Consider the following 26,219-nt stretch of genomic DNA (forward strand, 5'->3'; position numbering starts at 1 on the left):
TTCATTTTTAAAAAGTTGATTAGTTTAAAAATAAATCTTATTCTTCATGTAGTTCCATCTGAACATTGAATAGCAAATTGTGTTATTTGGTCAATCATACTGAAGCAGTTACTTCTGAAATCATGTAGAAAATGCATTTTCTGTAATGCCTAAAATATAGGGGATAATTTGACAATTGCTATTGTTTAAATCAGTGTTTAAGTAATTTATGTGTATATTAGCTCAGTCCAGTTCAGTCACTCAGTCGTGTCCGATTCTTTGCGACCCCATGAACTACAGCATGCCAGGCCTCCCGGTCCATCACCAACTCCTGGAGTCTACCCAACCCATGTCCATCGAGTTGGTGATGCCATCCAAGCATCTTATCCTCTGTCGTCCCCTTCTCTTCCTGTCCTCAATCTTTCCCAGCATCAGAGTCTTTTTAAATGAGTCAGCTCTTCGCATCAGGCAGCCAAGGTATTGGAGTTTCAGCTTCAACATCAGTCCTTCCAATGAACACCCAGGACTGATCTCCTTTAGGATGGATTGGTTGGATCTCCTTGCAGTCCAAGGGACTCTCAAGAGTCTTCTCCAACACCACAGTTCAAAAGCATCAATTTTTCGGCACTCAGCTTTCTTTATAGTCCAACTTTCACATCCATACATGACCACTGGAAAAACCATAGCCTTGACTAGATGGCAAAGTAATGTCTCTGCCTTTGAATATGCTGTCTAGGTTGGTCATAACTTTCCTTCTAAGGAGTAAGAGTCTTTTAATTTCATGGCTGCAATCACCATGTGCAGTGATTTTGGAGCCCAGAAAAATAAAGTCAGCCATTGTTTACACTGTTTCCCCATCTATTTCCCATGAAGTGATGGGACCAGATGCCATGATCTTAGTTTTCTGAATTTTGAGCTTTAAGCCAACTTTTTCACTCTCCTCTTTGCACTTTCATTAATAATTCTTCACTTTCTGCCATAAGGGTGGTATCATCTGCATATCTGAGGTTATTGATATTTCTCCTGGAAATCTTGATTCCAGCTTGTGCTTCCTCCAGCCCAGTGTTTCTCATGATATACTCTGCATGTAAGTTAAATAAGCAGGATGACAATATACAGCCTTGACGTATTCCTTATGAGAAGGCAAAAAGATAGGACAGTGAAAGATGAACTCCAAAGGTCGGTAGGTGCCCAATATGCTACTGGAGATGAGTGGAGAAATACTCCAGAAAGAATGAAGGGATGCAGCCAAAGCAAAAACAACACCCAGTTGTGAATGGGACTGGTGATGCAAGCAGGGTTCGATACTGTAAAGAGCAATATTGCATAGGAACGTGGAATGTTAGGTCCATGAATCAAGGCAAATTCGAAGTGGTCAAACAGGAGATGGCAATTGTGAACATTGACATTCTAGAAATGAGTGAACTAAGATGGACTGGAATGGGTGAATTTAACTCAGGTGACCATTATGTCTACTACTGTGGGCAGGAATACCTTAGAAGAAATGGAGTAGCCATCATGGTCAACAAAAGAGTCCAAAAGGCAGTACTTGGATGCAATCTCAAAAATGACAGAATGATCTCTGTTTGTTTCCAAGGCAAACCATTCAATATCACAGTAATCCAAGTCTATGCCCCAACCAGTAATGCTGAAGAAGCTGAAATTGAACAGTTCTATGAAGACCTACAAGATCTTCTAGAACTAACAGCCAAAAAGATGTCCTTTTCATTATAGGGGACTGGAATGCAAAAGTAGGAAGTCAAGAAACACCTGGAGTAACAGGCAAATTTGGCCTTGGAGTACAGAATGTAGCAGGGCAAAGGCTAATAGAGTTTTGCCAAGAGAACGCACTGGTCATAGCAAACACCCTCTTCCAACAACACAAGAGAAGATTCTACACATGAACATCCCCAAATGGTCAACAAAGAAATCATATTGATTATATTCTTTGCAGCCAATGATGGAGAAGCTCTATACAGTCAGCAAAAACAAGACTGGGAGCTGACTATGGCTCGGATCATGAACTTATTGCCAAATTCAGACTGAAATTGAAGAAAGTGGAGAAAACCACTAGACCATTCAGGTATGATGTAAATCAATCCCTTATGACTATATAGTGGAAGTGAGAAATAGATTTAAGGGACTAGATCTGATAGACAGAGTACCTGATGAACTATGGATGGAGGTACGTGACATTGTACAGGAGACAGGGTTCAAGACCATCCCCAAGAAAAAGAAATGCAAAAAAGCAAAATGGCTATCTGAGGAGGCCTTACTAATAGCTGTGAAAAGAAGGGAAGCGAAAAGCAAAGGAGAAGAGGAAAGATATACCCATTCGAATGCAGAGTTCCAAAGAATAGCAAGGAGCAATAAGAAAGCCTTCCTCAGTGATCAATACAAAGAAATAGAGGAAAACAACAGAATGGGACAGACTAGAGATCTCTTCAAGAAAATTAGAGATACCAAGGGAACATTTCATGCAAAGATAGGCTTGATAAAGGACAGAAATGGTATAACAGAAGCAGAAGATGTTAAGAAGAGGTGGCAAGAATACACAGAAGAATTATACAAAAAAGATCTTCACAACCCAGATAATCAGGATGGTGTGATCACTCACCTAGAGCCAGACATCCTGGAATGGGAAGTCAAGTAGGCCTTAGGAAGCATCACTATGAACAAAGCTAGTGGAGGTGATGAAATTCCAGTTGAGCTGTTTCAAATCCTGAAAGATGATGCTGTGAAAGTGCTGCACTCAATATGTCAGCAAATTTGGAAAACTCAGCAGTGGCCACAGGACTGGAACAGGTCAGTTTTCATTCCAATCCCAAAGAAAGGCAATGCCCAAGAATGCTCAAACTACCGCACAATTACACTCATCTCACACGCTAGTACGGAGAAGGCAATGGCACCCCACTCCAGTACTCTTGCCTGGAAAATCCCGTGGACGGGGGAGCCTGGTAGGCTGCAGTCCATGGGGTCACTAAGAGTCGGACAGGACTGAGTGACTTCACTTTCACTTTTCACTTTCATGCATTGGAGAAGGAAATGGCAACCCACTCCAGTTCTCTTGCCTGGAGAATCCCAGGGATGGCGGAGCCTGGTGGGCTTCTGTCTATGGGGTCGCACAGAATCGGACACAACTGAAGCAACTTAGCAGTAGCAGCAGCAGCACTTGCTAGTAAAGTAATGCTTAAACTCCAAGCCAGGCTTTAGCAATACGTGAACCTGGACTTCAAGATGTTTAAGCTGGTTTTAGAAAAGGCAGAGGAACCAGAGATCAAATTGCCAACATCCACTGGATCATTGAAGAAGCAAGAGAGTTCCAGAAAAATATCTATTTCTGCTTTATTGACTATACCAAAACCTTGGACTGTGTGGATCACAATAAACTGTGGACAATTCTGAAAGAGATGGAATACCAGACCACCTGACCTGCCTCTTGAGAAACCTGTATGCAGGTCAGGAAGCAACAGTTCGAACTGGACATGGAACAACAGATTGATTCCATATAGGAAAGGAGTACGTCAAGGCTGTGTATATTAACCTGCAAGCGATTTGTGTTTATAGGATACTTTACCCATTCTGGTATGAGATCTGTAGCTTGGACAAGGTTTTTCTTCCTACCTCCATACCCATGTAACAGTCAGTTTAGCTGTCCTTTATCAGTTAAATTTTTTACCAGCAATGACTACTAGTTTTGTAAAGTAAGTCAAATGGGAAGTAGTACTTGGTCTATTGTGATTTCTATAGTGTTTCTTTGAATGTAGCTTTTGTAATTTGTCTTTTCTAGTATATATAAGTTACTCTTGATCTCAAATGGTAGTTTTAACTTATATTGTACTCTTATTCAGAGGTCCTTAAGTACCATCATAATAGCACTTTAATAAAATTAATACTGTTAGTACCACATTAACCAAATACAGCAGCAGATAAAATATAACTGTTCTTATCAGGATGTTGTTTCCACAGCATCTTTCCATAAGAGCAGCACTGTAAAGTGTTTAACTTAAATGGATTGTGCTTTTAATTTTACTATGTATTAAATGTTGTTTTTCTAGGACCTGACTTTGTTGTTTGTGATGAAGGCCATATTCTAAAAAATGAAGCATCTGCTGTTTCAAAAGCTATGAATTCTATACGATCAAGGAGGAGAATTATTTTAACGGGAACACCACTTCAAAATAACCTAATTGAGTGTGAGTCAATGTGTAAAAGAATGTATCCAGTTTTGGACGAGTTACTGTTAGGAGCTTGGAAAGAAATGCTATGCTAAATGAAAGTTTTAGGAAGGTGGAGATTGGAGGATAGTTGTGTTGAATTCATGTCAGGATACAGTTTGCTGAGGCTGAGGATAAATGATGTGAACCCAGAGAAGTGACTTTTGAGTTTCCCTCATTTTCATATGTTTGTGATGACACTAAAGAGGGAACATGAGTTATGCAGCAAATAACAAATTGAAATATTCCACTGTTATCTGTTCTAAATTTTTTTGTTATTTTTATGTTATTTCCATTCTCAGTATTTTTATAGTTAATGTTTTCTGTTTTATTATTTGTAATACTGGTTACTGTTTCACTTTATCTTTCTTTATATTTATCTATACTATATATCTATATTTTATCTTTATTTTGGTCTGTTCCAGTTTTCCCCTTTTTTCTTTCCCCATTTATAGAATGTTGCCCTGTTTCACGTTGTGGTCCTGTACAGCATAGGGCAATTATTTAGGACTTCTTGAACTAAATCAGTTAATTCAAAATTTGATCTAGTAGCTTATTAATTGATTTTATTATTTTGGTTCAGTATCTATGTTGTTTTCACAAGATATGCTTGCTGATCATAAAGTCATAGAATTACAGAGCAGTTGTTTTATACTCAATATGTATTATAAAGACTAGTGAGTTAGAATAAAATGTTCTAGGTGTTGTTTTTCCTAAACATTAATTTCCTAAACAGTCTAGAATTTTGGATTGGGTTTTATTTGAAGTTCTCATCTGGTTTAGGTAATCCAGTTCTAGATCAGACTGATAAACCAGTGTTTAGTCTACACTCAGTTTGGTGTTCTTTCTTTGTATCTTAATTCTAATGCTGCCATGGCAGGCATTTTTGACATGAGCTTTTTGTCAGAGAAATTTTCTCAGTTCTTTTAGCTGTTACTGTTGTTAATGAACTAATATCTTCTTTCTTAGATCATTGCATGGTTAACTTTATCAAAGAAAATTTGCTTGGATCCATTAAGGAATTCAGGAATCGGTTTATAAATCCAATCCAAAATGGTCAGTGTGCAGATTCTACCATGGTAGATGTCAGAGTAATGAAAAAACGAGCTCACATTCTCTATGAAATGTTAGCTGGATGTGTTCAGGTACAAGTACATTCCACAGTAATAATATATTGTTACTTTGTTATACTGTAATCTCAAAATGTTTTCTGAATTTAAACTTGAATTATTTTGTGTTTTCTGTCTCCTTTCAGTAGTTTTACAGTTAAATCTTCTTGCACTCTTTTCCAAAGTTTATTTAGTATTGAACTTTAAAAAAATTGCATTGAGAAGTTTAGAACATACTTGATTAATTCATTTGCTGGATGTATAGCTGTATATGGTTATATGTTAATGTTTAGATTTTTCTCATCCTTATGATAGGGGATATGTAAAAGGACCACAGCTATTATGATAGAAATTTCTGTGCTCACCAGAATTTATAATATAGTATTCCAAACCTCATTTGTTTGAAATGGTTGTAGGAAAGGCACTTATGAATTATGAAAGAAGTAATCCTGAAGAAACAGTTTTATTAATTCCAAGTACATACAATAACTTTAATGGACTAATAGTGTTCTTTACACATAGATCTTCAGTAAACCATTGTTAATGTGTAGATAAGGATATAGAGACTGAGCAAGCAGTTAATAGATCTCAGTTCTTTATTTTTCTTAAGACACCAGCTATTAATGGATATAACAGATGAGATAGGCTGTCCTTTTGACTGACTGTACTCCCGTTATATAAGGTAAAGTCATTCTGTTTGTTCAGGTTACCCACAGGTACTAGCAGGTACTCTTATTTCTGTATTACTGCTACTACCTAGGTGGCATTTTTCTGATTTAGGTAGTTATTTGTATCTATCACATTAGTGTTCTTTCTTTCTTGTTCCTATATTAAGAATGCCTATACATGGCTTGTTTTCTCAATTGGACAAACATTCCCCCTGATGTTATATGTTATCCTCTGGCATGTTTGCACACTTTACCCAAAGGATAACTCAGACTGCATTGGACTTTGATTCATCTGTTTTACTGTATGATTAAAGCAATTCTTTTTGCTAGCACTACCTACTGTATCCCCTCCCCACCTTTTTTTTCTTTTCTTTTTTTCTGTATAGAGGAGACCATTTGAAAACCTAAATTGCTCATTTGGTAGTATGGCCACTTCAATTTAAAACCTGCCTGGTGTGTTGCAGTATCTTTTTACCAGTGAGTCATACTATGTAGTCACATGAAATACATTAACTACAATTAAATGGGATCATTGTGTGATTAAAGAGGGTAATTATATTTAAGTAAATGTTTTCTTATATGTCTGGTACCTTTTATTTGTGTGCACTTTTTAGTTGCAAGCAGTGATGATTCTTAGAGCAGTTAATTCCTGTCATATATTTAACTAATTTTCATTCTGTTTATTATTAATTACAGAGGAAAGATTATACAGCATTAACAAAGTTTTTACCTCCAAAGCATGAGTATGTTTTAGCTGTGAGAATGACTCCTATTCAGTGCAAACTCTATCAGTACTACTTAGATCACTTAACAGGTAACAAATAGACTTAGTTTATTGTTTTTTTCTTTCTTAAGACATTCTTTTTCTGAAGAATGCTCTCGTGGTAATTTTACCACATCAGTTGTTCTTTTGCAATTTTGAATTTGTGTAAAATGGTATGTTTATATTATAAAAACAAAAAATATTTCTCATTAAAAAGCTAATATTCTCAAAATAAAATTAAGGAACAAACTAGTGAAAAAATATATAGAATATATCAATAATGCCTTAATTTGTAAAGAGCTTTTATTTCATAAAATATTATGTATTTGACTAAATCCAAAGAAGAAGATACATAAAATTCCAGTGTATTATTAAAAAATATCCAACCACATTAATAAAAGACCTATAAGTCAAACTCATGAAATTGGTTTTTTAGGTATCAAGTTGACAAATGTTGAAGGGAAAGGGGGGCAAAATACAAAGCAGGGCATATATTATGTCCCAGTGTTACAATAAAAATACACAGAAATGCCTAAAATACACAAATATGTTAATAACAGGTTATTTTCTGAGTGATTACATTATGAGGAACTTATACTCTTTTCCATATGCTTTTTTAATTGTTGTTATTTAAACTTTATTTTTTTTTATCTTTGACTATATTGGATCTTAGCTGCGGCATGTAATATCTTTTGTTGCGGCATGTAGGCTTTTCTTCACTTGTGGCATGTGAGTTCCAGAGCATGTGGGCTATGTAGTTGCAGCATGATGGCTTTTCTCTAGTTGTGGCATGTGGGCTGAGTTGCCCCACAGCATGTGGGATCTTAGTTCCTGGACCAGGGATTGAACCCATGTCCCCTGCATTGAAGGCAGATCTTAACCACTGGACTACCAGGAAAGTCGCTCTATGTGCTTTTAAAACATACAGCAGATAGATTCTGTTTCATCATCAATAAATTCAGGTGTTTGTATATGTGTTTGTCCAAGGTTGTCACCATTCACAGAGCAAAACGTTAGTTTCTGTTTGGTCTGGAGTGAAATTTTTTACTTGTTCGTCACTTTATTCTGGTACCTTTCCCCAGTTGATGTGCCAGATTTATTTAGGGGCTATAGGTTAGAAGGTACTCTTCAGCCATTTTCGATACAACAAGTGATCAAAGAATAATAGAGAGTGGAGGTTTATACACACACATTACAGTGATGCTTCATATTAGTGGTTAAAATAACACTCTTTGTGACAGATAATTTCTACTTTAGAAAATAGAATAATGATGATGGTCCTCAACAGTTGTTCTACTTTGGGGAAAACAGGTTTCGAATGTTTGTATTTTATAGAGATTTTTTTGCTTTATTTTTAAAACAATTTTCGGACTGATTTTTGAAAGGAGATCATTTCTAATAAGGCACACATTTTCATTTGTATGTTAATCATAAGCTATTAGATTTATTGTACCATTTGGACTTGAATGACAAAAAATGCAGACATCATTAACTAAATATAGTCATTCCAGTGAGAAAGAGAGGGATGTTGAGACCTCTCAACATCAGAGAGACTTTACTCTCTGAATAATAAAAGGTGCTAAATTTGGTCACTTAATATTTTCTCCAAAATATTTAAAATTTTGTTTCATTGTGGGGAACGTACTGTTTAAAAATATTAAAGAATCAGTTGTGTTTAATAACCAACAGCAAAATGTTAATAGCTCATGTATAGATATTAAAACATACTCTTTCTAAGAGCAGTGCAATATTTAAGATTTAAGGGAGCCTCATTTTTTATGACTTTAATTGATAGGAATAAATATCTAAAGTACTAACTGCTATAGCTTCTTAACTAAGAAAGGTATGGTTGTTAATTTATCTGGTGCCATCAGTCTTTCAGACATGAGAATGTCTTGGAATTTCCCCCCTACTAAATGTGATGTTATTTTCCTTAAAGTAGAATAACCTGAGTTAATAACCCCTTGAAAAAAACTCTCATAAAAGGCCAAATGGATTATATTAAAAGCTGCTTTATCTTGATTCTCACTAGAAACCATCAAAATATTTCTCCCAAAATGTCACCTGTCTCACTTGGAATTAAAATCTTTGATACTTTATTGATTACATAGTCCAAAAATACTTTTGTTTCTTTGACTCTTTTTATATTCAACTTAGCTTTAAGAAGTTCATATAAATTTTTCTTTTAATACTAGCAACAATTTGATGGTAAGTTTAGTAGTAATAATTTATAGTATATTTAATATTTGCAGAATTAAAGTCATAAGAGACTAAATTTAATGAATTTCAAGAAAATTAGTATCTTCTTAATTTTCCTTCATTCTCTAAAAAATACAGTTGGCTCAGACAGTGAAGAATCTGCCTGCAGTGCTAGAGGTGCAGGTTTGATTCCTGGATCAGGAATTTCCCCTGGAAGAGGGCATGACAACCCACTCCAGTATTCTTGCCTGGAGAATTCCATGGACAGAAACCTGGTGGGTTACAGTCCATGGTGTCACAGAGAGTCACACACAACCGAGGAGCTAAAACTTTCACTTTCCATCAAAAGTTTCTATTTACATGTAAGCCTCTGTCTTCAGTAAACACTTTAGATTTTATAAATGTGAATACTTAGTTTTAAAACAGCCTGATTTTTAGCTTAAATTAAAATCCATACATTGTCTTAGGCATGCAGAAATGGAGCACATACAAAAACAGTCTACAGAATGGAAGAAAATATTTGTAAGTCATTTTCCTAAAAGGGATTAATATCCAGAATATATAAAGAACTCTTACAACTGCATGTGCTCATTTGCTTCAGTCATGTCTGACTCTTTGTGACCCTGTGCAGTGTAGCCCACCAGGCTCCTCTGTCCATGGGATTCTCCAGGCAAGTGGGTTGCTTTGCCCTCCTCCAGGGGATCTTCCCGTCCTAGGGATCCAACCTGTGTTGCTTAGGTCTTCTGCATTGGCAGGCGGGTTCTTGCCACTAGCACCACCTGGGAAGCCCCTTACAACCTAACAACAACAAAAAACCAAACAAAGTTCAAAAATGGACATAGGGGTTTTCAATAGACATTTCTCCAAAAAAGATATACAAGTGACTGATAAGCACATTAAAAAATGCTCTACATTATCACTAGTTATTCAAGAAATGCAAATAAAACCAAGAGATGCCACATCACACCCAATAGGATGACTCTCAAATAAAGATAATAAGTGTTGGAAGTGATATGGAGGAATTAGAACACTTGTGTAGGTGCTGTGACAAAAGTGTGGCAATTCCTCAAAGGGTTAAGCAGAGAATTACCATGTGATACAGCAATTGTACTTCTAGGTAAAATTCTACTTTCAAAATAATTGAAAGCAAGAATGCAAAACAGATACTTACCAATTCATGTTTATATAGCAGTATTATTTGTAATAGCCAAAAACATGGAAGCAATCAAAGTGTCCATCAAGTAATGAATAGATTAACAAAATATGATATATACAAACAATGGAATATTACAATCTTTTAAAGAAATTCTGACGTGAATGGAACTTGAAGACATCATGTTAAGTAAAATAAGTTGGAAACAAAAGGACAAACACTGTGTGATTACATTTAGAATTGACTTGAAGAGTCAGATTCATTTAACAGGTACAAAGTTTTCTGTTAACAATGATGGAAAAAGTTTTAGAAATGGAGAGTGCTGATGGTTGTACAATGTTTTGATTATACTTAATGCCACTGAATTGTACTCTTATAAATAGAGAACAATAAACTCCTATTGTCTTTAAAAATGAATCGATCTATGTACCACACATTACAGGTTGATTCAGTGGTTCTAGAGTAGGGCTTAGGCAGCTGCATTTTTATAATTCCTCTGGGTGATTCTGATGTACCCTTTGCCTGAGAAACACTTCTCTAAATGTTGCTCAATATGATTAGCTATCAGGGAAATGTAAATCAAAACCAGAACAAGATACAGGCATATCTTAGCCTCTTTAAGTGTTCAGGTGAAAAGAAGACTCATTTATGTCTTTGTAGAAATAAAAGGATTATAAGGGAATGCTATCAAAAAATTAGATGCCTCATTTTCACAGCAATGATTTCTATCATACACAGTGGCAATACCTCTAATCAGGCAAAATAGCGAGTACTGGATTTTTATGCTTTTTTATTCATATTTCATATTATCACTGAATATACATCTTGTCCCTCATGGAGATGTGAATTTAGATCTTTTAAAACTGTGGACAGAAAAATGTTATTGTTTAAATACTGTTCTTTTAAAAGACCAACTTTGTTCTTTTGTGTTTTACCCCCTTGATAATTTTGTCATCTTAATGAAATGTACATTCATTTCGTTTTTACTTCATTTTTATATAAAAAATATATTGTTGAAGTTTCTCTGGGCAAAATAAATAATTTTTTCAACTTGAAAAACACTTTTTATAAATACTGGGTTTTTGACGTAAGAGTTTTGCTTAAGTACTGTGTACAGAGAGTGGCTTTATCTAAAGCAGGAATTTGTAATCTAGAGCACATGGATAGAATCTAGGACCTGAATAAGAAAATACTGCCTGTTTTCACTAACCTCTATCAAAAATATGGCATTTTTCCAGTTATTAAACCATAGTAGTATTAGTGATAGCTGTGACTTTGTTACCAATAGAAATAAGAAATATTTCTACATATTATTGTTGTTACTCATAAATCAAACTTATTTGCCTTTATCAGTATTTCAGAATTTCAGGCCATTGTTAAACTTACTACTATATTTTGTTATTTAATGCATTAATAAGGTTGCATATCATTATACCACAAGTTTTTTTTTTTTTTTTAACATTTTGATGATTTCTGTATGTTGGATTTCTTTTGTAATCCTGTTTGTGTGTTTTGAAATAGTCTAAAAATGAGGGCCTGTTAGCTTCTCTACAGGGCCAGAGTATTCTGATGCACAGGTAAAGCTAAGGTCCTAATACAGAAACACCTTAGTTGAGCTAGAGAATTCTTATGTCTTAATGTTAGCTCTTTTTTTTTTTTTCTTTTGATCAGGTGTAGGTAATAGCAGCGAAGGTGGAAGAGGAAAGGCAGGTGCAAAACTTTTCCAAGATTTTCAAATGTTAAGTAGAATCTGGACTCATCCATGGTGTTTGCAGCTGGACTACATTAGTAAAGAAAATAAGGTAAATTAACTAACCTAAAATTAATCAAAAGGTATCTGTAGTAAGTAGAATAACTTTGGAAAAAGGTTGATCTGTATAGACTTACTGTATATTCAGATTTCTTTTTCTTTGTGGTACAGTACTTCAGCCTATTTTATTTCTAGTTAATTACTCTGTGTTTGAATGAATTGTGATTATGGAAGGAGTGTTAAATGTTAATTTTTAAAAAAAATTTAGTGGCATATAGTTGATTTACAATGTTGTGTTACTTTCTGTTGTATAGCAAAGTGAATGAGTTGTACATATATCCACTCTTTTTTAGATTCTATTCCCATATAGGTCATTACTGAGTATTGAGTAGAGTTCTTTCTGCTGTACAGTAGGTCTTTATTATAGTATTGTGTATATGTCGATTCCAATCCCCTATTCCCTTCCTGATGGTAACCATAAGATTGTTTTCTACACCTGTGACTCTATTTCTGTTGCTTAAATAAGTTCACTTGTACCCTTTTTTTAGATTCCACATATAAGCAATATCATACAATATTTGTCCTTCTCTGTTTGACTTCACTCAGAATGATAATCTCTAGGTCCATCCATGTTGCTGCAAATGGCATCATTTCATTTTTTATGGCTGAATAATATCCATTGTATACCACATACTCTTCATCCATTTCTCTGTCAATGGACATTTAGGTTGCTTCCATGTCCTGGCTGTTGTACACTTTTTGAATTACAGTTTTTTTTTCAGGTATATTCCCAGGACTGGGATTGCTAGATCATGTGGCAACTCTACTTTTAGTTTTTTAAGGAACCTCCATACTGTTCTCCATACTGACTATTCCAATTTACATTCCCACTAACAAGGCTTCCTTGGTGGCTCAGATAGTAAAGAATCCACCTGCAATATGGGAGACCTGGGTTAGATCCCTGGGTTGGAAAGATCCCTTGGAGGAGGGCATGGCCACCCACTCCAGTTTTCTTGCCTGGAGAATTCCCATGGACAGAGGAACTTGGCAGGCTACAATCCATGAGGTCACAAAGAGTCAGACATGACTGAGCGACTAAGCACACACACACCAACAGTATAAAGGGTTCCCCTTTCTCCACACCCTCTCTAGTATATAGTGTTTATAGAGTTTTGATGATTGTCATTCTGACCAGTGTGACATAGTACCTCATTTTTGTCTCTGGTCTCCTTTGCTTTGCAAAAGCTTTATAAATTTTAATTAAGTCCCATTTGTTTATTTTTGTTTCTATCTTCATTACTCTCAGAGGTGAGTCAAAAAAGATCTTGCTGCGATTTATGTTAGAGAGTGTTCTGCCTATGTTTTCCTATAAGGGTTTTATATTATCCAGCCTTACGTTTAAGTCTTTAATCCATTTTGAGTTCATTTTTGTGTATGGTGTTAGGGAATGTTCTAATTTCATTTTTACATATAGCTGTCCAGTTTTCCCGGCACCACTTATTAAAGAGACTGCTTTTTTTCAATTGTATATTCTTGTCTCTTCTGTCATAGATTAACATCTTGCATAACCATAGTAAAATAGTCAGAATTAAGAAATTCACATAAGTACTAGTAACTAAACAATGGAGGTTAATTGGATTTCATCAGTTTTTGTATTTACATCCCTTTTCTTTTCCATGAGTCAATCTAAGACTTCACGTTGCATTTATTAGTCATATCTGTGATGTTTCCTTTATTTTTTCTAATATATTATAGTTCTTCAGTTCTTTCTTATCTCATAACAATGAACTTATCCTTAAATGAAATAGACATCATCATTATAATTTCCAGTATAAATTGAAATAAATTCTTAAAATGTTCATTTTTTTTCCCTAGGGATATTTTGATGAAGACAGTATGGATGAATTTATAGCTTCAGATTCCGATGAAACCTCCATGAGTTTAAGCTCTGATGATTATACAAAGTAAATTGAATACTTTTTGTGCCCTGTGTTGACATGTTTAAAATCCCAACTTGCTGATTGTCCTCTAATAATTGGCACTTGTATTTTTCCTGTGTTTCCCTAATCATTTGAATTTGTTCTCTTTTTTAGAAAGAAAAAAGCAAAGGGGAAAAAGGGAAAAAAAGATAGTAGCTCAAGTGGAAGTGGCAGTGACAATGATGTTGAAGTGATTAAAGTATGGAATTCAAGATCTCGAGGAGGTGGTGAAGGAAATGTGGATGAAACAGGAAACAATCCCTCAGTTTCTTTAAAACTGGAAGAAAGTGAGTCTAATAATTCTTACATATATCATGGAACACTGATTTTAAAAATATCATGTCATTGTAAAGTCATGCTTCTTTCCAGTATTAATTATCCTCACCAATGGGCTCAAAGGAGTATCTTTCCACAATTGGTAAGCATCTAGGATAATCATATACACATAATAGCAACAAATGTTTAATGAATGCTGAAGTAGAAGCAAACCATTGTGCTCGCTCTGGTATTTAAGAAGAAGGGAAAAAAGAAAAGCTAACATTTATTTATACATATATGCCTAAATCCTATATTATTTTCACTCTATGTGTTAGCTAACTTAATTCTTGAACAGCCTCACAATATTATTATATCTTTATAAATGATTGGTAGAAGAGGATTCAGACCTAGATATATCCTATTTTAAACCCACCATGGTGATTTCACTTAACTACATATAAATAACTGTAAGCATTTCAGGTAATAAACTGTGATTGTCATTCATTTTATACAGTAAAGCTAGTTTTGATGTTTTAGTCTTTTTTCTTCGTAATTCTTCATAATCTATATTTATTGTCTACTTTAGATTTCCCTTGTATCAGGTACAGTTGTGTCATCTACTTCGCTTTCTCTTTCTTTCTCTTGTGCATGAGTATAAACTCAGTGAAAGTCTTCCATTGAACTTCCCAGTGGCTTAAGTTCTCTTTACTCGTTTCTACATTTGAAGGATGAGTACTCAGGCTCCACATTCTCCTAGAGCAGTCTGACTAGATGTTTAGAAACTCGAGTGCTAGGAACAGATAGGTGAATATTTAAAATATCTAGAGACACAACAGTATAAATAACTCTAAATATGTGGCATTTGTGAATCATGGAGCAAAGTATAGACCATCTGTGAAGAGAAGGGAGATGTGGCTGCCAGCTCAGTGAATGATCCTATGAACAGACAAGTTTAGCTGGTCTCAGGCCTGCAGCTGAACAAATTTGGTGAATCCCTGATAAACATTTCTTTCTTCAGTACCTCCTTAGAATAAACAGATGGCAGCCTAACAATAGACCTTGGCTTACTTCTCTGAGAAATCAGGGGAGTAGTATAAATTAAATTACAAAATTTCTTTTCTTCTTATTTTTAAACTTTAGTTAATTTATTTATTTTTGTTGACATTGAGTCTTAGTTGTGGTGCCTGGGCTCTGTAGTTGTGGTGTGCAGGCTTAGTTGCCCTGTGGAACCTAGTTCCCTGATTAGGGCTTGAACCCATGTCCCCTGCACTGGGAGGTAGACCCCCAACCACTGGACCACCAAAGCAGTCCCTCTTTTCTTGTTTTTGTCCCCTGCTATCCCATAAAGTCAGCTTAGCAGTGTTCATATTCCAGCTAGATTTAAAGTATACTTAAAGGAATGGTTAACATGTAAGGTAGTGGGAATCTCCTGCTGTTTTCTCCTCTGGTCTCCTGATCTGCATTTCACTTAAATTTTCCTTAGTCTCTCATCTCATAATTAGAAATAAATAGCTCATAGTTTATGTGTTCCTGGGATTGATTTTTCCTAAAATACTCTTGTTGAAGTTTTTCATGTAACTTACTGTTAAGAGACAGAGAAGGCAATGGCACCCCACTCCCGTACTCTTGCCTGGTAGGCTGCAGTCCATGGGGTCGCGAAGAGTCAGACATGACTGAGCAACTTCACTTTCACTTTTTGCTTTCCTGCATTGGAGAAGGAAATGGCAACCCACTCCATTGTTCTTGCCTGGAGAATCCCAGGGACGGGGGAGCCTGGTGGGCTGCCGTCTATGGGGTCGCACAGAGTCAGACACGACTGAAGTGACTTAGCAGCAGCATGGTTAAGAGAAAAGAGAATAGACTAACCAGTATGTTTCATACTGTGCTCCAAATGGGTTGCATAAAAGTATGTTGATGTATAGATCCCTTTGTCAGTTGGAAGTACAGATGGGGTCTAATGCAGCTGGGTTGCTTTCAGAAATGAGGAGCTTCTTCCACTTTTCCTGTTGTGCAATTACAAGTATTAGGTTGGTACAAACATAATTAATAGTTTCAGACAGTGAATTTTAAATCATTATAACAAGGCTCAAACATATTTTTATTAATCAAAATAGGAACCATTAAAATCAATGCAGTTTTGCCAACGAGAAATAACGTTTGCTTATTCCTGTAACATAAAAATCCATGCTTCAGTGTTCGACGATCTCTTGGAAAGCATTTTCTGCCTCCTGCTGGTTATGGAAACATTTTCCCTGGGCAAAGTTGTTGAGATACTGGAAGAAGTAGTAGTCTCTTGGCAAGAGGTCAGGTGAATGTGGTGGATGAGAGAAAAACCTCATAGCCCAATTCATTCAACTTTTGAAGCATTGGTTGTGCGATGTGCGGTCGAGCATTGTCATGGAGAAGAATTGGGTCATTTCTGTTAATGCTGCCTGTAAGCATTGCAGGTTTTGGTGCATGTCATAGATTTGCTGAGCATACTTCATAGGTGTAAATGGTTTCTTTGGTATTCAGAAGGCTGTAGTGGATCAGATGGGCAGTAGACTGCCAATCAGTAATCATGACATTTTTTTGGTGCAAGTTTGACTTTGGGAAGTGCTTTGGAGCTATTTCTTGGTCCAGCTGCTGAGCTGGTCATTGTCAGTTGTCATATAAAATCCAGTTTTTGTCACATATCACAATCTGTTTAATTAATGGTTTGTTGTCGTTGCATAGAGTAAGAGAAGATGACACTTCAAAACGATTTTTTTTGATTTTCTGTCAGCTCAGGAGGCACCCACTTATCTTTTTCACCTTTCCAATTTGCTTCAAATGATGAATGACCATAGAATGTTAGACAGTGAGTTCTTTGGCAACTTTTTAAATAGTTGAAAGAGGATTGGCTTCAGTGATCCACTCAGTTGTTCCTTGTCAACTTCTAATGGCCAGCCACAGTGCTCATCTTCAAGGCTCTCGTCTCATTTGCAAAACTTCTTGAACCACCACTGTACTATACATTCATTATCAGTTCCTGAGCCAGATGTGTTGTTGATGTTGTGAGTTGTCTCCACTGCTTTATGACTCATTTTGAACTCAAATAAGAAAATCGCTTGAATTTGCTTTTTGTCTAATATCATTTCCCTAGTCTAAAATAAATGTAAAATAGTAAGTCATAACTCACTAGCAAAAAAGCATAAAGCAAGAAATGCACATTGAAGTGATGACCACATTTATTTAGAATGTATTCCAGTATCAAAAAGCAATTTTCAACAATGCAAAAACTGTAATTACTTTTGCACCAACCTAATACTATCATTTGCTGTATTTGCTGAAATATGGAAAAGACTATAAAGAACTGGAGCAAAGAGTAGGTTGCTACATGTTATGAACATAAATGTAGACAGGTGCGGGGAGCTTACCTTCGAAAGTCCCTGTTCGGGCACCACCTTCCGGGGACCAGCCCCGGCTGATCCAGGGTATTCGAAGGAGAGACGTCGTAGGCGAAGATCAGGAGACAATTGCTTAATTAAATGTTAATTAAGGATATAAAGAGTAATAGAATGAGGATAGCTCAGTGAGGAAATTTAGTGGAGAAAAGCGGTTGAAATAAGGATAGCTCAGTAGGAAAATTCAGTGAAGAAAAGAGGCTGAATAAAATTCCAAAGCAGGGAATTAATGTCACCTACGAAGGCCGCAGGCGTCCTCCCGTTCTCCCGAAGGAGAGGAGACACTAAGGCCTCCCCGGTCGGATCTTAGAAGCCCAGGCAAAATTAGTAGGCTTGACAAGCTTCCCTGCCTCAGAGGAAAAATTCAGCCAGAAGGTGAAAGAAAGAACGACATGGGGAGACCAAATTCCGGTGAACAAAAGGACATACTTTATTTTCCAAAGCAGTTTTATACCTTAAGTTGTGCATAGAGGATAATGGGGGAAGGGGTAGAGGCATGCAAAGACAGCAGTTCCTGATCCTTATCGAAGTCAGGCTTTCAAACTTATCATATGCAAAAGTTTAGGTGATTTACATCATCTTCTGGCCAGGAAGCCTGTTAACATTTTAAGAAACTTATTTTTCTCTAAAGGTGATTATTCTAAAGTCAGGCACCAGCCTCCAAAAAGCATTGGAGAAAGTTGCATTCCTATAGGGCAAAGGTGAGGTGGGCTCAATCAAGAAAAGAATTAACTCAAGGGTCCAAGATTACAAACATTGAGGCAACTGCTTACATTTCTATACACCCATTATATCAATCAATACACTGCCAAGGACACAGTAGGTAAGGGATATGGAGACTTAGCAGCAAACATTGGCCCAACAAGTGAAAAACCCTTCACCAATACAATTTCTAATCAATCTTTTAACTACTCAAAGGAATCTGTGTTTAGACAGTTTAGAACATCTCCTGCCTCTCACAGTTGGGAGGCTCTGAACAATCACATGTTGCCGGAAAAAACCTATTCAGGCAGGCTAGAGGACTTCCAAAGGAGTTTGTAGGTTGAAACACTGTCACACCCAAGAATTATTAACTGGAGCTGTAAGCTAACTCTTTTTTCAGAGAGAGGTAGTGGGGGACAGCCCCCCGTAAAGTCAGAGGTGTAGGTGAAAGCACAAAGCAGAAAGTAGGCAGACTCTGGTTTTGGGGGTAGATTGCTTGAGAATTTCCAGGGAGACTCCTGAGGCTTGATCCCGCCTTTGCGTATGCCAAGCCTCCTTCCTCATGACCTTTGCCAGAGGCGGAGCTCGCTCCCCGCAGACAGGGAAAGCTGTGGGTTCCAAATGACGAACTTCACCTATTCCTCTAGTGTGTAGCTCTCTGTGGTCAAATAAAAGTCATTCATATATGGATGTATTTCATTTATTGCAGCTCTCTGCATGTATAGTTGATCAGAAACATTTTTTAGAACAAATAGATGATAAAAATCCGTTTTTGTTCTTTAGATCTAGATCTATATAAGGCTGAATAGATCACAGCATATGGTCATATATACCGGTATATATTATTTATTTATTGTCCATGCTTTGTGACTTGCAGGATCTTAGTTTCTAGACCAGGGATCCAACCTGGGCCCTGGCACTGAAAGTGCCAAGTCCTCACCACTGGACTGCCAGGAAATTTCTCCCCAAAATCACTTTCTTATAGTAAATGTAAAACCTGAATTAGAAGTATTAAGGAACCAACATGTTGCACCTCGAAATGGAAATGGATACTATTAATAAATAAGTAGATGGTTGTAATTGAGCTATCATTTTTCACTACATATTTCACTTTCTTTTAAAGAATTGATATCTAATTGATTTGCATTAGCTTTCTGGTCTTTTTGAGAAACAGGATCTTGAATAAGTCATTTAAGTTTACCTTACAGCATCTACAGCTTTGTGTTTTAGTTTAGTATCATATTAGGTAGTTTGTAAGGATGAAATGACTGTATATAAACTACTTCAGAATATTTGATTCATTACTATTTCACAGCAAGCATACCTTGTTTTATTGTACTTCACAGATACTGTGTTTTTCACAAAATGAAGTTTGGTGGCAACTCTATGTTGAGCACATCTATTGGTACCATTTTTCCAATAATATTTGTTCACTTTGTATCTGTGTGTCACAATTTGGTAATTCTCACAATATTGCAAACTCTTTTGTTACTATTATGTTTGTTATAGTGCTCTGTGATCAGTGATCTTTGATGTTACGATTGTAATTGTTTTGGGGAGCCATGAGCCGCACCCAGGTAAGATAGGCAACTTAATTGGTAAATATTGCGCTGTTCAGGTTCTGACTGATCTACCAAATGGCCTTTCCCCTGTGTCTCTCCCTCTCCTCAGGTCTCCCTATCCACTAAAACACAAAGTATTGAAATCAGGCCAATTAATAACCCTACAATGGCCTCTAAATGTTCAAGTAAAAGAAAGACTCATTTGTGTCTTACTTTAAATAAAAAGCTAGAGATGATTACGTTTAATGAGAAAGACATGTCGAAAGCCAAGATAAGCCGAAACTAGGCCTCTAGCACCAAACAGCTAGTAGCCAGGTTGTAAATTCAAATGCAAAGTTCTTGAAGGAAATTAAAAGTGCTACTCCACTGAACACATGAATGATAAGAAAGTGAAACAGGCTAATTGCCGATATGGAGAAAGTTGTAGTGGTCTGGATAGAAGATCAAACCAGCCATAACACTCTCTTAAGCTAAAAAGCCTAATCCAGGGCATGACGCTAACTCTCTTCATTTGTAAGAAGTGTGAGAAAGGCAAGGAAGCTGCAGCAAAAAACTTTGGAGCTAGCAGAGGCTGGTTCAGAGGTTTAAGGAAAGAAGCCATCTGCATAACATAACAGGACAAGTTGAAGCAGCAAGTGGTGATGTAGAAACTGCAGCAAGTCATTCAGAGGATCTAGCGAAGATAATTTATGAAGTGGCTGCACTAAACAATAGGCTTTCAGTGGAGACAAAATGGTATTCTATTGGAAGAAGATGCCACCTAAGGCTTTCATAGCTAGAGAGGAGAACTGGATGTCCAGCTTCAAAGCACCAAAGAACAGGCTGACTTTTATTAGGAGCTAATGCAGCTGGTAACTTCAAGTTGAAGACAGTAAATTCTGAAAATCTTAGGCCCCTTAAGACTTTTGCTAAACCTACTCTGCCTGTGTTCTATAAATGGAACAAAACCTGCATAACCTCACATCTGTTTACAGCATCGTTTACTGAGTATTTTAAGCTCACTGTTGAGACCAACTGGTCAGAAAAAAAGATTACTCTGAAAATATTACTGCTCTTGGTCACCCAGGAGCTCTGATGGAGATGTACAATGAGATTAATGCTGTTTTCAAGCCTGCTAACACAGCATTCTTTCTGTAGCCCATTGACCAGGGAATCATTTTGACTCTCAAGTCTTATTATTTAAGGAGTACCCTTTGTAAGTCTATAACTACCATAGATAGTGATTCCTCTGATGGATCTGGGCAGTCAGTTGAAAACCACCTGGAAAGTACTTACCATTCTAGGTACCATTAAGAACATTTGTGACTCATGGGAAGGGTCCAAAATATGAACATTAACAGGAGTTGGGAAGAAGTTGATTCCAACCCTCATGGATGCCTTTGAGGAGTTCAAGACTTCAGTGGAGGAAGTCACTGCTGATGTGGAAATATTATAGCAAGAGAACTAGAATTAGAATTGGAGCCTGAAGATGTGACTGAATTGCTGCAATCTCATTATAAAACTTTAAGAGATGAAGAGTTGCTTCTTGTGGATGAGCAAAGAGAGTGGTTTCTTGAGATTGGAATATGCTCCTGATGAAGATGCTGTGAAGATAGTGGAAATGACAACAGAGACTTGAGAACCTTTCTTAAACTTAGTTGATAAATCCGTGGCAGGGTTTGAGAGGATTGACTCCAATTTTGAAAGGAGGTCTACTGTAAATAAAATGGTGTCACATGGCATCACATGCTACAAAGAGATCATTCATGGAAGGAAGAGCTATTATTGATGTAGCAAACTAAATTTTTTAAGGAATTGCCACAGACACCCCATTATTAGGAACCTGACTGTCAGCAGCCGTCAACATGGAGGCAAGACTCCACCAGCCAGAGCAATTATGACTCGGCTTCAGTGAGATGAAGTTTAGTATTTTTTAGCAATAACTACTTTTTAATTAAGGTATGTGCATTATTTTTTTAAGATATAATAGTATTGTATACTTATAGACTAGAGGATAGTATATAAGGGCTTCCTAGGTGGAGCTAGTGGTAAAGAACCCATCTGCCAGTGCAGGAGACGTAAGAGATGCAGGTTCAATCCCTGAGTCAGGAAGATCCCCTAGAGGAGGGCATGACAACTAACTCTAGAATTCTTGTGTGGAGAATCCCACAGATAGATGAGCCTTTTTGGCTATGAACTATAGGTTTGCACAGAGTCAGACACGACTGAAGTGACTTAGCAAGCAAGCATAGTATATAAACATAACTTTTACAAGTGCTGGGAAACCATGAAGCCATGTGACTCACTTTATTGGTCTATTTGCTTTATTGTGATGGTCTGGAACTGAACATGCAATGTTTCTGAGTTTTATGCGCTTGTTTTCAGAGTAAGCTTTATCAGTGAGCATTTATATTTGAAAACATAAAGTAGATTGAGGAATATGGTGGCACAGGAAGACGCTGTCTTTACCTACTCCCCTGAGCACACTGATCTACACCTACATAGAGTACACTTCTTCTTGAAGAAGATCTGAGGGCCCAATATGCTCGTGCTACCAATCGAAGAACCACATAGAAACTAGTAGGAAAGTCAGAAACACAGTATCCATGGGACTCTCTCCTCTTTCAGGATGATCTACAGTAGAAAGATATATTGCTGAGGCATCCAAATGCAGACACACTCACTCTGGGAAACAGTGAAAAAACTTTAAAGGCACCTAGAGTATATGTAAAGGAAATCTGTTTACTAACCCTGAAGTTGCTGCCAAAATGACAGGGAACTGCTGGAGGTCTGGCTTGGGTTGGAGGCACTGATGATCACCATTGCCTGGAGTTGCCCCCCAGGACTCCTCCTGGCCTGTGACTGCTCTATCTTCAGCTGCCCCATCAAGGTAGCCTACAGCCCAGCACTCTTCAGGGATTGTTCCTGGACCATGTCCTCTCCAGCTCCAGCTATCCTTCTAAGGCAGCCTTATACACAGTACTTTGCAGGGGGCTGCCCCTGGACTGGGCCTGCTTCAGGCTCTTTAGTCCCACCACTGCAGTATTGGGCATATTGTTCCCCAGGGATTAACCCCTGTTGGTGCCCACTGCAGCCCCAGCCAGCCGCAAAAACCTTTAGGCCCAAGTGGTCTACACAGGGAATGCTCCCATACAAGGCCTCTTCAAGATTAGGACAGGTAGTTGTTTCTCTTAATTTATAGAAATGTAAAGGAAATAAAAATAATGAGATAGAGGAATGTGGTCCAAATGAAAGAACAAAATAAAACCCCAGGAAAAAATAAACCTCAGTGAAACAGACATAAGTAGTTTACCTGATAAAAGATTTGAAACTGTCCTAATGGTGCTCACCAAACTCAGGAAAAGATTGGAGGAACTCACTGAAAGCTTTAACAAAGACTTAGAAAATACAAGAAAGAATCAATCAGAGCTCAATACTGTAACTGAAATTAAAAAAGTTACACTTTATGGAATCAGAAGCAGATGAGATGATATAAAGGGACAAGCAATCTGATAGATAAAATAGTAGAAATTACCCCCCTAAGAATAGCAATAAGAAGGGAAGGATTTTTAAAAAATGAGAGTGTATGAGCCATCTGTGAAACATCAACCATATTCACATTATGTGGTTCCCAGAAGGAAAGAAAGTAACAAAAAACTTACTTGAGAAATAATGGTGGAAAATATCCATACCTAGGGAAGGAAACAGATACCCAGGTATAGGAAACAGAGATCCCAAATAAGATGAACCCAAAGAGACTCATACCAAGGTCCATCATATTTAAAATGGAAAAAGGTTAAGATAAAAAAGAGAATTTTAAAGACAAGAGAAAAACAGCTGATCATATATCAATCAAAGGGAACTCCCATACCAACATACATCATATTTAAAATGGCAAAAGTTTAAGATAAAAAGAGAACTTTAAAGACAAGAGAAAAATAGCTAATCATACATCCATAGAAGGGGACTCCTATAAGCCTATAAGCTGATTTTAATGCAGAAACTTTGCAGTCCAGAGGGGAGTGCCAGGATGTATTTAAAGTGCTGAAAGAATAAAAATTTATAATCAAGAATACTCTACTTAGCAAGGTTATGATTGAGGCTTGAAGGGGGCGATAAGGAGTTTTTCAGACAAGCAAACAACTCTAAAGAAGTTCATAACCAGTAAAATGGCCTGAAATATTAAAGGGTCACTGTTAAGGGTAAAGGAAAAGGTCACAACTAGAAATAAAATATATGAAAGAAAAAAAATCACTGGTGACAGAAAATAATATGTTAAAGGAATTAGATCAGTCACTTTAAAAAGCTAGTATGAAAGTTCAAAGAAAAAGTAGTAAAAAGAATATCAGGTATAAGTAAATAGTTATGGGATATACAAAATAAAAAGAAATTAAATATAGCAACAAAAAATAAAACGTGACAGGCAAGTGAAAATGGAGTGCTTTTTTTTTTTTTTTTTTGATTGATTGATTGACAGACTGGAAAGGAGGATTTAATGGTGGGCTTGAACAAGCAGTGGAGAACGCTAAGGCTGTTGTGATTCTGTGACCTGCCATTTGTCCAGAGGGGCATAATTAATGATGTATTTGACCCCACAGCCAAGTGGGATGAGTTGCTTTTCTGCCACCATCTGTTCAAATTCATTGACTTTAAACTTAGTAAATCCTCACCTTTTGGACAGGTGAATCTTCTGTTGGCCAGAGAACTAGAACTTGGCCCTGTGTAGGGCCTCAGTCTGTTCCTTATTCTTTAGCTTGGTGCTGATGGACATGATGACTTGACCAATGTGTACTGTGGCCACTGTGTCCTGGGGTGTTCCAAAGGCACCCTACATACCTTCTTAGAGCTTGTCAGCCTTGGCACAGGACACTGTCTTGTTGATGCAGATGTTGCAGAAGGGCGATGTGTTTGGACGTGGAAACCATCTTTGACATAGCTTTTCACCATGTACTTAGTACAAGTAGGGGCAGCCTCCAGTGGAGAACTGCTCATACTCATCTGACACTGCATGACCACAGAGTGGGAACTTTTGCCTCATGGTAACCACAAATCAAAAATAGCTACAATGGATACACAAAAAATAAAAGAATCCAAATGTGAAACTAAAGAAATCCATCAAAAAACAAGGGAAGAAACAAAGAGATTAAGACCAGAACAGAGAAGAACTGAAAACATAACCAGAAAACAAGTACAAAAATGGCAATAACTACATGCCTGCCATCATAATTATTTTAAATGCAGATTGACTAAATGCTTCAATCAAAAGACATAGGGTAGCTGAATGGATAAAAAAGTATGACCCATCTATATGCCGCCTGTAGCAGACTCCTCAGGTTTGAAGACACACATAAACCAAAAAAGAAGAGATTAAAAAAAAGATACTCCATCCAAATGGAAAAGTAAAGAATGCTGGAATAGTAATACTTATATCAGACAAAATAGACTTTAAAACAAAAACTATAAGAAAAGACAAGGAAGGGCATGCCTTTGTGATAATGGGGTCAATCCAACAAGAGGATATAACATTTATAATTATTCATATACCCAACATAGGAGTATGTAAATATATAAAGAAAATATTAATAGAAATAAAGGGAGAAATATACAGTAATACAGTAATAGAGGACTTTAATACTCTACTTACTTCAATGGATAGACCATCTAGACTCTAAATTGGTAAAGGACATATTCAGCAAGATGTATTTAATCAATATAGATCATTTCATTCAACAGCAGCAGAATACACATTTTTTTCAAATATACATGGAATATTTCTCAGGACAGATCACATATTATGTCAAAAAACATGCCTTAATAAATTTAAGAAGATTGGAATCATATCAAGCATCTTTTTAGATCACAGTGGTATGAAACTAGAAGTCACATAGAAGAAAACTAGAGAAAAACAGTAACATATGGAGGTTAAAAGACATGCTACTAAACAAGTAGTGGATCAACAAAGAAACCAAAGAGGAAATTAAAAAATGCATTGAGACAAATGGAAATGGAAACACAACATTACAAAATCTATGGGATGAAGCAAAAGCAATTCTAAGAGAAAAGTTCATAGTGGTACAGGCCTACTAGAAGAAATAAGAAAAATGTCAAATAAATTATGTAAATGTACATTTAAAGGAACAAGAAAAAGGACAGGCAAAGCCCAGTGTTTGTGGAAGGAATGAAATAATGAAGATTAGAGTGGAAGGAATGGAAATTGAGACTAAAAAAGTAAAATTCAATGAAATTTAGTGTTGTTTCTTTGAAAAGATAAACAAAATCAAACATTTAGCCAGACCTATAAAAAATGAGAGCCCAAATAAAATTAGAAATGAAAAGAGAAGTTACAACTAACATCAACAAAATAAAAAGAATAATGAGAGAGTACTAAATTGTGTGGCAACAAATTAGACAACCTAGGAGAAATGGATAAATTTCTAGAATTGCACAATCTTCTAAGACTGAATCATGAAGAGATA

At 36.5% G+C, this 26,219-nt stretch overlaps 1 protein-coding gene and 1 pseudogene across 10 annotated transcripts in view; one reads left to right on the forward strand and one right to left on the reverse strand.

Moving 5' to 3' along the window:
• ATRX (ATRX chromatin remodeler) overlaps positions 1-26,219 on the forward strand; it is a 286,038-nt gene that overhangs the window by 178,823 nt on the left and 80,996 nt on the right. For all 10 annotated transcript variants that reach the window (XM_005227976.5, XM_005227973.5, XM_015461633.3 and 7 more), the window contains 6 exons: positions 4,038-4,175; positions 5,166-5,341; positions 6,670-6,787; positions 11,760-11,890; positions 13,714-13,802; positions 13,932-14,104. In XM_005227976.5, the coding sequence (XP_005228033.1) occupies positions 4,038-4,175; positions 5,166-5,341; positions 6,670-6,787; positions 11,760-11,890; positions 13,714-13,802; positions 13,932-14,104 (825 nt within the window). The remainder of the gene's footprint in view (positions 1-4,037; positions 4,176-5,165; positions 5,342-6,669; positions 6,788-11,759; positions 11,891-13,713; positions 13,803-13,931; positions 14,105-26,219) is intronic.
• Positions 24,194-24,705, reverse strand: LOC132344307 (large ribosomal subunit protein uL16-like; annotated as a pseudogene).

This window comes from Bos taurus, chromosome X, assembly GCF_002263795.3.
Source record: "Bos taurus isolate L1 Dominette 01449 registration number 42190680 breed Hereford chromosome X, ARS-UCD2.0, whole genome shotgun sequence".
In the NCBI taxonomy this organism is placed as follows: domain Eukaryota; kingdom Metazoa; phylum Chordata; class Mammalia; order Artiodactyla; family Bovidae; genus Bos; species Bos taurus.